This window comes from Caretta caretta, chromosome 7 (assembly GCF_965140235.1).
Source record: "Caretta caretta isolate rCarCar2 chromosome 7, rCarCar1.hap1, whole genome shotgun sequence".
Taxonomy (NCBI): Eukaryota; Metazoa; Chordata; order Testudines; family Cheloniidae; genus Caretta; species Caretta caretta.
The window spans coordinates 18,407,262-18,419,266 of NC_134212.1; the positions used below are offsets into that span (position 1 = coordinate 18,407,262).

General features: G+C 48.3%; 1 protein-coding gene across 6 annotated transcripts in view; it reads right to left on the reverse strand.

The window, feature by feature from the left end:
• Window positions 1-369, reverse strand: part of RAD18 (RAD18 E3 ubiquitin protein ligase) — a 127,641-nt gene extending 127,272 nt beyond the window's left edge. For all 6 annotated transcript variants that reach the window (XR_007357460.2, XM_048856095.2, XM_048856096.2 and 3 more), the window contains exon 1: window positions 235-369. Coding sequence is in view for 5 of the 6 variants with exons in the window: in XM_048856095.2 (XP_048712052.2) it covers window positions 235-282 (48 nt within the window). In the remaining variant the exon portion in view is untranslated. The remainder of the gene's footprint in view (window positions 1-234) is intronic.
• Window positions 370-12,005: the final 11,636 nt, after the last annotated feature.

Below are 12,005 nucleotides of genomic sequence, written 5' to 3' on the forward strand. Positions count from 1 at the left end.
AACGGGCGCCCCCCTGAGTGCCTTTCCCCCAGGCCCCGCCCCCCAGCTCTCACTGGGCAGGCCCCAGGCCTCCCCCCGCTCTCACTGTCCCTCTACCCCCATGTCGGGGGGGGGAAGAGGAGGCGGGAGTGCAGGGGCTCGGTCCCAGCCCACACAGCTGGGATCCGCGGCTCCAGCGAGCTCCCCCAGCGCAGCGCCGGGACTGAAGCCCCGGGGAGCCTCCCTCCCACTTACTTTCAGCAGGGAGAGGTTCTCCGGCCAGCGCGGCTCGGCCAGCGCCATGGTGCCCGCCACAGGCAGGGCCCGCTCCCGACCCGCCCGCAGCCGGCCCCAAATCACCCGCGCTCGCCTCCCGGCACAGCAACCGGCGCGCCCGCGCGCGCGCGCGAGCAGACTTCCGGCCCCCCGCCCCGGCGGTTGCTGGGAGATGTAGTTCGTGCTGCGGCTGCGCTCTGCTCCCCGGCAGGCCTGTGGCGGGGCCCGACCAGGGTGGGGCCGGCGATTGAGGGAGAAGGGGGATAGCTCCCTGTCACAGAGGCACAGCCAGTTTAAACCACAGGGGTCAGCAGGGGCAACGGGACCCTCCCCTTGCATCCACAGGGACGTCTGCTGGGATCCCACCGCTGGCCCTCCCGTGAATCCATCACCACGCTCCACTATAGTTGGCCCAAGCGCTCAGAAATCCCGCCAGACGCCACCACCCCTGTCCAAAGCCTGAGCCTGGCATAACTGTTGTAGTAGGAAGAGCACCTGACACATAAGCCCTTGTAGCAGAGGCCTGAACTAAAGTGGTCGAAACTTTGCTGATATAAAGCAAAGTCAGGTTGTGAGCAAGAGGCAGGCCCTGCTCACAGAATTTGGCACGGAGCACAGGGCTGATATTGCAAAAACACATACCCCTAAGAGGTGCGAGGCACAAGCATATTGCAGAAGGGTGGTACCAGAACACCCCGATAAACACATTCCCCAATGATAACAAGAACACGCTGACCCATCTTAAGGATAAGGTCAGGATGACAGCATGATGAATAGAGATGTTTTGATTGAACCTTCAGGTACAAGGCAGTGGGTGGCACCCTGATACATCAGAGGGCGATACGTAACTTGTTTGTATTGGTGTGTAAAGATGTATCTCAGAGGAAGCGTCCTTGTCCAGCCGAGAGGGCAGTGGAAAGTCCCGCCCCTGACTGTCACGGGCATACATGTGCTTGTGTAACTGTAGACACAGATCCGGGGAGCTAGGACCGTGCTTTGCTGACAATATACCTGACCAAACGCCTTCGCACCTTAACGGATTTTGTGATCATTGGGCAGCTCACTCAAGATCTGCTGTGCCAGCTATCTGCGCAGAGCTGGGACAGCACACACGCAGCCAAACATCTGATGACAAATATCACAAGATTTTATTTTAAAAAATAAGTTTGGGCAGCTTTTTATTTGCCTCTAAGGTTCACGTTTTCAATCTTTTCTTCACAAACACAAGGGCCAGAAACTTGCTTTAAAAAAAAAAAAAAAAAAGTGGAGATCTACACATAATCTGATGATTACGGCAGCAGAGGCTTCAAGAAAAATGCCAAATATTGCAAGACTAGCACTACTATGGTAAGCACGAGCAACAGCATAGTCTTCAGAACATGCTACAAGACCATTAGTTTGTCCATAATTTTGCCGGAGGAGAAGCAGCTGGAGATCACTGATAACTTTTAGAGCCACAGAATTTAAGGCTAGAAGGAACCGCCAGATCATCTAGTCTGACCTTGCTACCACCCCCACCCAGCACCCACACATTAAACTGAAATTATACGAAGTACTATAGATAATTTTATACTATAATACTATATTATACATATAGTATTATAGACTATATGTGCCACAGCCAGAGAACAGGAGAGACCATGGTGCACCAGTGCCCAAGGCAACAGCAATGGCAGCAAAATGATCCACACTCACACGCTGCAGAGGAAGGCCAGTCTGACCTGGGGGAAAATTCCTTCTCCACCCCATATATGGCAATCAGTTAGACCCTGAACACATGAGCAAGAACCAACCAGCCAAGTACTAGAGAGAGAGAATGCTCGGTGTCCCCTCAGAGGCCTAGTCCCCCCTGTCCAATGTCCCATCTCCAGCCATGACCGTCCCCGATGCTTCATAGAAAGGAGATGAAAAACAAACTGGGAGCTCAGATACTAAAGTGATGAGGATTTCATAGATCCCTATCAATTTCCCAAGAGACCTGTAAACACTACAAGCCAAAAAAAAACCAAAAAAACATCTGCAAGTTGTCATGCCAATTTTATCCTTATAACAAGCCACTGAGGAAAGGGCAAGAAAGGAAAGTAATTAATCTGGAGGAAGAGAAAGTCTTTAAGAGGAAAAGGAAGATGAAGAAACAAAAAAATAATAGTGAGCATTAGAGCCTGGAGTTGGATGCTTAATTCCCCTTGAGGATCAGGGTATAGGCCAGGGCCTTCTCCTTGGAATTTTCTACTGTCTAGCTTAGGCAGCAACCTGCTCAGCTTGCTAGCTGGCTGGCTTCTGTGAATCTGTGAGTAGGAGCAGAGAGGTTATTTACCTCTGTATTTGGCACTGATCTGACCACTGCTGGAATACTGTATCCAGTTCTGTGATGTCCACAATTCAAAAGGGATGTTGATAAATTGGAGACGGTTCAGAGAGAACCACAAGAATGATTAAAGGATTAGAAAACATGCCTTATCGAGAGAGACTCAAGGAGCTCAATTTGCTTAATGAAGAGAAGGTTAAGGGATAGCTTGAACATAGTCTGTATTATAAGTACCTACATGGGGAACAAATATTTGATAATGGGCTCTTCAATTTAGGAGACAAAGATCTAACAAGATCCAATGGCAGGAAGTTGAAGCTAGACAAATTCTGACTAGAAATAAGGCATCCTTTTTTACAGTGAGAGTAATTAACCATTGGACAGTTTACCAAGGATCATGGTGGATTCTCCATCACTGGCAATTTTTAAATCAAGACTGGAAGTCTTTTTAAAACATGCTCTAGTTCAAAATAAATTATCTGGGGGAAGTTCTATGGCCTTTGTTATACAGCAATCAGACTAGATAATCACAAAAAGAAAAGGAGTACTTGTGGAACCTTAGAGACTAACCAATTTATTTGAGCATAAGCTTTCATGAGCTATAGCTCACTTCATCGGATGCATAAAGTGGAAAGTACAGTGAGGAGATTTTATATACACACAGACAGATGTGCAGGTGAACGAACCTCTACCAATGTGATATATGCCATCATGTGCCAGCAATGCCCCTCTGCCATGTACATTGGGCAAACTGAACAGTCTCTACGTAAAAGAATAAATGGACACAGATCAGATGTCAAGAATTATAACTTTCATAAACCAGTCGGAGAACACTTCAATCTCTCTGGTCACTCGATTTCTGATCTGAAAGTGACTATCCTTCAACAAAAAAACTTTGAAAACAGACTCCAACGAGAGACTGCTGAACTGGAATTAATTTGCAAATTGGATACAATTAACTTAGGCTTGAATAGAGACTGGGAGTGGTTGAGTTATTATACTAAGTAAAACTATTTCTCCTTGTTTATTCCTCCCCCCTCCCCCCACTGTTCCTCAGACATTCTTGTTAACTCCTGGAAATGCACTGGAAATGGCCCACCTTGATTATCGCTTCAAAAGGTTTTCTCTCCCCCCACCCCACTCTCCTGCTAGTAATAGCTCATCTTAAGTGATCACTCTCCTTACAATGTGTATTTTTTCATGGTCTGTGTGTATATAAAATCTCCTCACTGTACTTTCCACTTTATGCATCCGATTAAGTGAGCTGTAGCTCACGAAAGCTTATGCTCAAATAAATTGGTTAGTCTCTAAGGTGCCACAAGTACTCCTTTTCTTTTTGCGAATACAGACTAACACGGCTGCTACTCTGAAACTAGATAATCACAGTGGTCCTTGCTGGTGGAATCTATGAATCTATGAAATAGGAAATAAGTATGGTTAGACTTTTGTCACCAATATTTTTAGTAAAAGTCATTTTTAGTACAGGTCACAGGCAATAAACAAAAATCCGTGGAAGCCCATGCCCACTCCCTGACTTTCACTAAAAATATCCCTGACAAAATGGTGAGGTGGGTTCAGCACTCACTGCTGCTGGGGCTCCGGGGCCTCCTGCCAATGCAATGAGTGGGAGCTCTGGGATCCCCCCAGCATGGGGGCTGAGCAGCTCTAGGGGTGCACGACCCACCGCGGCAGCAGGGAGTTCTGGGGAGTTCCCCACCACCTGCAGCGAGTGAGGGCTCCAGGGTCCCCATTGCCCATGGCGGCTGGGAGCTCGGGGGGGTCCCCCCGTCTGCAGCTAAGCAGCTGCAAGAGTCCCCCCACCGCCTGCCACTTGCTGGGCAGCTGCAGGGTCCCCCCACCAGGGTGGGGACTGGGAGCTGCGGGGGAAGGCCGGCTGGGAGCTCAAGCCCCCCGGGGCAGAAATGTCACAGAGGTCAATGGAAGTTACTGATTCTGTGACTTCCATGACCTCCGAGACATAAACGTAATCTTAATTATGGTATCTGTTGATAAGCAGTAATTATGTCAAAATAGAACAGCTCATCAAATAGAAAACTTCTTTACCAGCTCTGACTACGCTTACTAAGGCTTGCTGTCACCAGCCAGCTTCCTGTAGTTTAGTAAACTAATGACCTTGGAAACATATTGTCCTTTTGGATAGCAGCTACAAGATCGGAATGTACTCCCTAGGACAGAGCAAGTCTTCACAGTATTCAGAATGCAATTTCTAAGCTGTCTTGTAAAACCTCACCGGATGAAAGGACTGCCTGGTGGACCTCCCTCCTCCAGCTGCCTTAGCTGAACATTAATAATACAAGACAAAGTTTGATACGATGAAAATTCACCTTCTTGTGCCTGTGGCAATGTAACTCCTCAATGCTTTTTCCGGGTTCTCTGTTTCTGAATGGTAAGGAAGCTATTATCACCATTTTGGTGCCACTCAAATTTGCCTCTCTGAAACACATAGCTCATTCAGTGTCCTATACCAAGGTCACACTAGCTTCCACCCAAACATCATCATAAATCATCTTAGACTTACTGGAGATCCACAGAAGGCAGCTCCTTTGCAGTTGCTCCTGCACACTACCCTGTAATGGTATCACAAAGGTGAAAATTTTGATAAGTGTGCCATCAGTTTGGAGTCTGACCTGCAGCCCTATGGACAAAATGTTCTTTATGTGCTTCATTGCAATAATTGTTATAGACCATTTGACTCCAAACAGATACCTGGTCTTAATCTTCGTGCTATTAAACCTACAAGCTTCAACACTGTTAGGCTTTTAAAATAGTTTACTATAATTAAATTTGTACTAGAGCTGTTCATTGCTTACACAGAGATGTAATTTATTTGCGTCGTATTTAGCCTGAAATAAAACAGTGTCCCATTATTTGATTAGTCAAGCCCACAGCTTTAAATCAGTGTACATTAGTTGTTCAGAGTTCCGCAGCTGCCCTCCACTTAAGCCGGTTACGCTTTTAGCTGAAAACTGTGCAGATGCCTATGATTCTCTTCCTCACACAAGCTTTACAATAGCGTAACTTCAGGTGATTTTCTCCCTGATCCACAATGGGGTGATTTTTGGTAAAATGAAAAAGTCAAGCTCTGTGGACCAATATTCAAATAATTATTTATTGAATAAAATGTGTGACCCATGTTATGTAGGAAGTCAGATTAGATTATCATTATGGTCCCTTCTGGCCTTAAAATGTATGACTCTATGAACTTATATATCTGAGAAGAAGCTAATTACTTGCAGAGACTCACTGATCTGTAGTGAGAGCTTACAGGATAATTTTCATGGCAATCTAACTGCCCAGTATTAATATTTCCTCCAGTTAATGTTTTCACTTTCTTCTTTGGCTCTGACAAATTCATCTCAATTTCCTTTGGTTTTTTTTTTAAACTTTCTGTCCTTGGGCTCTCTCTCCCACATTGTGACTATCTTCCTCTGATTTCATACACTATATGACATAAGCCATTGGTTTGTAATTAAATGATACCACCCAAGAATGACACAATGGTTCCATTGCCATGGGAACACATCTGCATCTCTTTTTGGTAGGCTAATCAACATCAAAGGGCAGACTGTGTATTCCAAATTCTTGTTGAGACTCCTGGAGCTGTTGCCATATAAACTGCTGTTGAGTAAGACTGAATTCCCAATATTTCCATGTTTAAAGCACCCAGCCAAGCAACCGAGATGCTGCTTTCTTCTGAAACTTTGTTCATCATATCAAAACAATCTCTTCATAGCAGATTCCAAGAGCATCCATCTTCCTAGGCAGTCTAGCCAAATTATCCGCATAGCCCCTTACAATGTAGTATCATTACAGGGGCTGATTCTATTCTTCACCCTGGCCCCAGTATGTCACTCAGGCAGTGTAAAGGGGCCATCAATGCAATGCATCTGGCTTGTGGTGGGAGGTAGCGATTCCCCTGAGACCGGCACAGCATACAGCTGATTTATTTACCTGTCTTTCAAACTCCAGTGTAGGGTGTGTGTCAAGAGCAGGGAGCATGAGGATTGTGCCAGAGGTAATAGGGGTGGGGTCCATAGCACATGGCACTACAGGGATTTTGGGCTGCAGTGGGTTTTAATCTCCTTTGTTTGCTTCCTTACATTTATATCAGTGTTGATGGGAGAGATGGGACCAAATCAAAACCTGAGATCCAAACACCCTGAACTTTGAGGAAGCTGAATCTGTACCTAAACTTTACACCTCAGGTCTATTTGATAGAAAAATAGACTCCTGCTGGCAAAGGGTGTGGTTTGCCCTGGACAGTTTTTTTCTACCAGTTAGATGCCCATATTTTTATGTTGAAATTTGGAAGTAATTAGCAGGCAGGGCACTCTTAGGGTGAACAACTAAAATCCCTGGAGGTCATCTTACCAAAATGCAGTATGTATAAGTTACAGGGGTTAGCATGTGGTTTATGGATAAAGAGTCCCATAAAACTGCCTGTAACTCCCTTCATAGTCAGGTTTCTTGTCTGTTTTTTAATTTCTCCTACCAGGGTGTAGGAAGCATGCCACAAAGGCTCACCTGAGCCACTGGATGGGTGGACCCCACACCAACACTGGGTAGCCAGTCCACCCATGAATTGGTGCTTCCCACCACAGATTGGTGGGGTGATGAGGAGTCAGTGAGGCCACCAGGATGGTGAAACACATGCAGCCGAGGGGCAGGAGGCCACAGGGTAAGCAAGGAGCCTGTGGGATAGGGCTATTGGGGCCTGGGAGGAATTCACCTCTGCAAGACAGGAGGCCACCAGGAAGCTTGGGTGTTCTCAGCCATGGAGCAGATACCAATGAGCAGGTGTGGATTGGCCACCGTGCAGTATTCCCCTGGGGTTTAGAACCCATCCACGCTTGGGCCCATAACAGTTTTCAAGCACACCTAGAGCCAAACATGCTTGTAACCTGTGTTGTGTCCCACAAACCATGTTTTGGATCCTTGCTATACAGCAGTAGGAGCAGGGCGTGTATAGCAGGGATTCTGCAAGCACTATTATCCAAGTGCTTAAAAAAAAACTCATAGGACAGGAAACTGTGCTGGAGATGTGCTGGAGATGTGCTGGCAGCAGATTTGGGCCTGGGTTTAGTTGGCACTGCATGGACAGTGATGGGATTCTCTGGGTTTGTTCCCTTTATTTCCCTGTAACATCCTTCCCTCTGTCCCAGCCTTGCCCACAGAATCAAATTGTCCTTAATTTCACCCACTTCTCCTTACATCACACTAACTAATCCCCCTTCCTCTCCTTGCAGTTTAAACCCTTCTGGTGTCGATAGTTAGTTCTCCCATCCCATCCCTGTCGTCCCATAGCTGGGCTGAACTTTCCCCCTAAATTTATCCCTTCAGCCCCCTGGTCATTCCTGCTGCTTTGTCTGGAGCTGGCAGTACCCCCAAAGGAGGGCAGGCCTTGAGTGGCACCATAGGCCCCCTTACCACATTTCCCAATAGCTTTAAGTTCCATCTTGTGCTCTGTAGAAGCTTTGCTGTCACAGGCTCCCTAAGAGATACACTGAATCAGAATATCCTCTAGCTCAGTAGTTCTCAGACTTTTGTACTGGTGACCCCTTTCACATAGCAAGCCTCTGAGTGCAACCTCCTTTATAAATTAAAAACACTTTTTAATATACTTAACACCATTATAAATGCTGGCTGGTTTAGGGTGGCGGTTGATAGCTCGTGATCCCCCCATGTAATAACCTCACGACCCCCTGAGGGGTCCCAACCCCCAGTTTGAGAACCCCTGCTCTAGCTGGCCTGATCCTGGACCCTCACACCTCCAGCCAGACTCCACCCTGTGACCCGGGGACCGCTCGGGGCCAACTGGCAGAAGGAACAGGAGTGCATAAGAGTTACAGGGATCCCCTAGGTATCTACATACTGGTTCACCAGAGTGTCCGGTCAGGTCTCTACTGAAAGCCCATGTCACACTGCTCATCATAATCATTGTGAAACGTATGCACAGATAATATGCATCTCATAATGGACTTATGTATCTCTACTGAAAATCATGTTCTGAAGATCTGTGACATGAAGCTGGTCACCAAAAGGTGTTAAACAAGTTTCCTTTGGGCAGGAGACACTTCTCTACCTATCTGGCTATACGTAGATGGAGCATTGTATACTTCACAATGAAAGCCTATTTACAGTCTGAGCAAAATACAAATCAGCGGCAGGGTTTACCTTTTTTTACAAGTGAAGACAATGGATGGCTGGAACAATATCTGGGCATGAAGAATAAACCCAGTTATCCTTCACTGAGAGGACAAACAGCCAGCTGGCTTGGATTATGAAAAAAGGATCACAGCCAGTCTATCATTTTGGCAGTGGTAGAGAAACTTTGGGTGAGCTAACTTTTATGAGACAGGAAAATGTCTTGCTAGTTACATTTAGACTCTAGAAAGCATGCTATGATCTTATCTTGCATGTAACCATTTTTTCCCATTAATTCTACTTGCTTGTTCTCAAATCTTCGCTCTGTGTTAAATAATCGTCCTGGTTTTGCTACGTGCTCTGTGTTGAGTGGAGCGGTGATCCTGAAGTGGAACTGGTAAGTTGGTGTGTACTACTCTTTGGGAGTGGCAGATCTGTTAATTCTGTCAGCGTCCAGTAGATATGCTGATCATTAACCTGTGGGGGGGGGGGGGGGCCTGCGGAGGCCTCGAAAGCAGGGCTTGTGTTGCCAGAGGCTGGAGGTGTTGGGTTGCTGACCCACAGCAGGCACAGAGAAGGCTTCCTTATGCTAAGGGCAGGTGGTAGTGGGGTGCCACACAACCCTGAGTACACCCAGGGAGCCTCACACATCACAACTGGGAGCCTTTACAGCTCAGGCTCTGATAAGAGAACCCAGGTGAATCTGACCCATAGTCTGGTCCCAATCCATCTCCGCTTTCCCTCCTTCCCTAGGTTTTCTGTTCTGGCAGTTACAGACAATCGTGCTGCCCTCAGATGCAGAAGAATTTCACAGCTTTATCCTGGTGCAGGGGAATCTGGTGAGTGATTGGAGGATTTGAGTCTGGTCCCCTCTGCAGCCAGCTCATTGTGCAAAGTCCTTCTGCACCTGAGCATGACTCTGTCATGTTGCCAACGCCAGTCAGTAAGTCTGCCACAAAGTGGCAAACTACTGCGCGGCAGCGAGGAGAGGGTGCTTATGCATGGTGGGAGGCCAGGAGTTATTGTTAAGCATATGATGGTTACTGTTTACAACAGGGGCGGGCAAACTTTTTGGCCTGAGGGCCACATCGGGTTTCCAAAATTGTACAGAGGGCCGGTTACGAGAGGCTGTGTCTCCCCAGACAGCCAGGCATGGCCCGGCCCACGCCTCCTATCCAACCCCTCCACTTCTCACCCCCTGACGGCTTCCCCAGGACTCCTGCCGCATCCAACCCCCTCAGTTCCCTGTCCCCTGACGGCCCCCCCAGGACTCCTACCCCATCCACCATCCCCTGTTCCCTGTCCCCTGAACATCCCTGAACCCCGCCACCCCTGACTGCCCCCTGCTGCCCCATCCAAGCCTCCCTCTCATTCCTGACTTGCCCCCCAGGACCCCTGCCCCATCCAACCACCCCTTCTCCCTGTCCCCTGACCGCCCCCGGAACCCCTGACTGCCCCATCCAACCCCCCCCCCTTTCCTGACTGCCCCCCCCAGGACCCTTGCCCCTTCCTACCCCCCTGTTCCCCACCCTCTGACCGCCCCGACCCCACCCACACCCATACCCCCACCCCCTGACCACTTCCCCCAACTCCCCTGCCCTCGATCCAACCCCCCCTGCTCTCTGCCCCCTCACCACGCTGCCTGGAGCTCCGGTGGCTGGGGGTGCTACAGCTGCGCTGCCCAGAGTACCAGGTCAGGCCACAGCTCCGCAACAGCCCTGCCCGGCCGCCCAGAGCATTGCGCCAGCCGTGCAGCACACTGAGGCTGCGAAAGAGGGGAGACAGCAGGGGAGGGGCCGGGGGCTAGCTTCCCAGGCCAGGAGCTCAGGGGCCAGACAGGAGGGTCCCACGGGCCAGATGTGGCCCATGGGCTGCAGTTTGCCCACCTCTGGTTTACAATGTATAGTGCCTACCCCCATAGCAGATACATGGGCAAAGGTGCACCCACCATACAGAAGTGTCTTGGGAAAAGCACTGCAAGGTCCCCGGAGGTGAGGCATGTGAGGTACTGCAGGAATGGTTATGTAGATAGGACATGTGGGGATGGGTGCCACACCTACAGCTGCTCCTTGAATTGTAGGGAGAAGGAGAGGAAAGAAAAGCAAGCAAGGCCCTGCAAAACTCTAAGATTATCTGCAGTCCACTGAGAGCAGAGATGGGCATTTCCAGTCCATCAAGGGCTGCTCCATGAGAACCTGTAGGCACCTGCAATCCACTGAGAGCAGAGATGGGCATTTCCAGTCCATCAAGGGCTGCTCCATGAGAACTTGCAGGCATCTGCAATCCACTGAGAGCAGAGATGGGCATTTCCAGTCCATCAAGGGCTGCTCCATGAGAACCTGCAGGCATCTGCAATCCACTGAGAGCAGAGATGGGCATTTCCAGTCCATCAAGGGCTGCTCCATGAGAACTTGCAGGCATCTGCAATCCACTGAGGGTGGCTGCATGAGAACCTGGGACAATGAGAAGTCTTCAGCCTATTGACAGCTGCTCCCTGAGGGCAAATCCTAATGCCTGAGCCTCAGATTTTGTGGCTTGGAGTGGTGGATGTTCTGTCAACCTGACATTTTTGGTAATAACACGATTTTAAGCACTGAATTGTTCACATGCTGGGCTCTGATAAGAAGCGCATCAAGTGCTTTGAATCACACCTTCAACAAGTCTAATAGATGGTCTGAAGTGAGTCACTTGTAATTCCACAAACATGAATAAAGGTGTTTAAACTTGTTTATCTTCACTGCATTCCGCACAACCTCTCATTAAAAGGCATGCAATCACATCCATTGTACTATTTTAGAACAACACCTTGCTAGATTTCCTGCTCCATGAGCCAGCTCATTCTCTGTATAGCTTTAAGTCTTTTATTTTGCTCAGACTTAGGATGTGGGGGGGAGGGCAGTGTGTTAACATCCTGGGCTTATCCTTTCTGGAGTCAGGAGGACCCAAGTAGTTGCTTGTGGTTAAGGAAGGTCCTGAAATTTGTCTGTTTCCTTGTTACCTTCCGCTGCAAGTGGGGACAGGTTGAAGCCAGATAATACAAGCAGTCTGACATCCTTACAGCCCCTGTGTTTCACAAGGAACAGCCCTCTGGGAAACCTAACACCATGGGCTCATTACTTGGCAAGTACAATTCACTCCGCTTCCATGTGGAGCTAGTGGCAATGCCTGTAATTACAGTTTCCTAAAAATTTACATTATAAGAAACTGTTTTCAGTCACTTATAACTTTGCCAAACTAACTGTTTCCCATGCTGGGGGGTCTGCCTCAGGCTGAATTT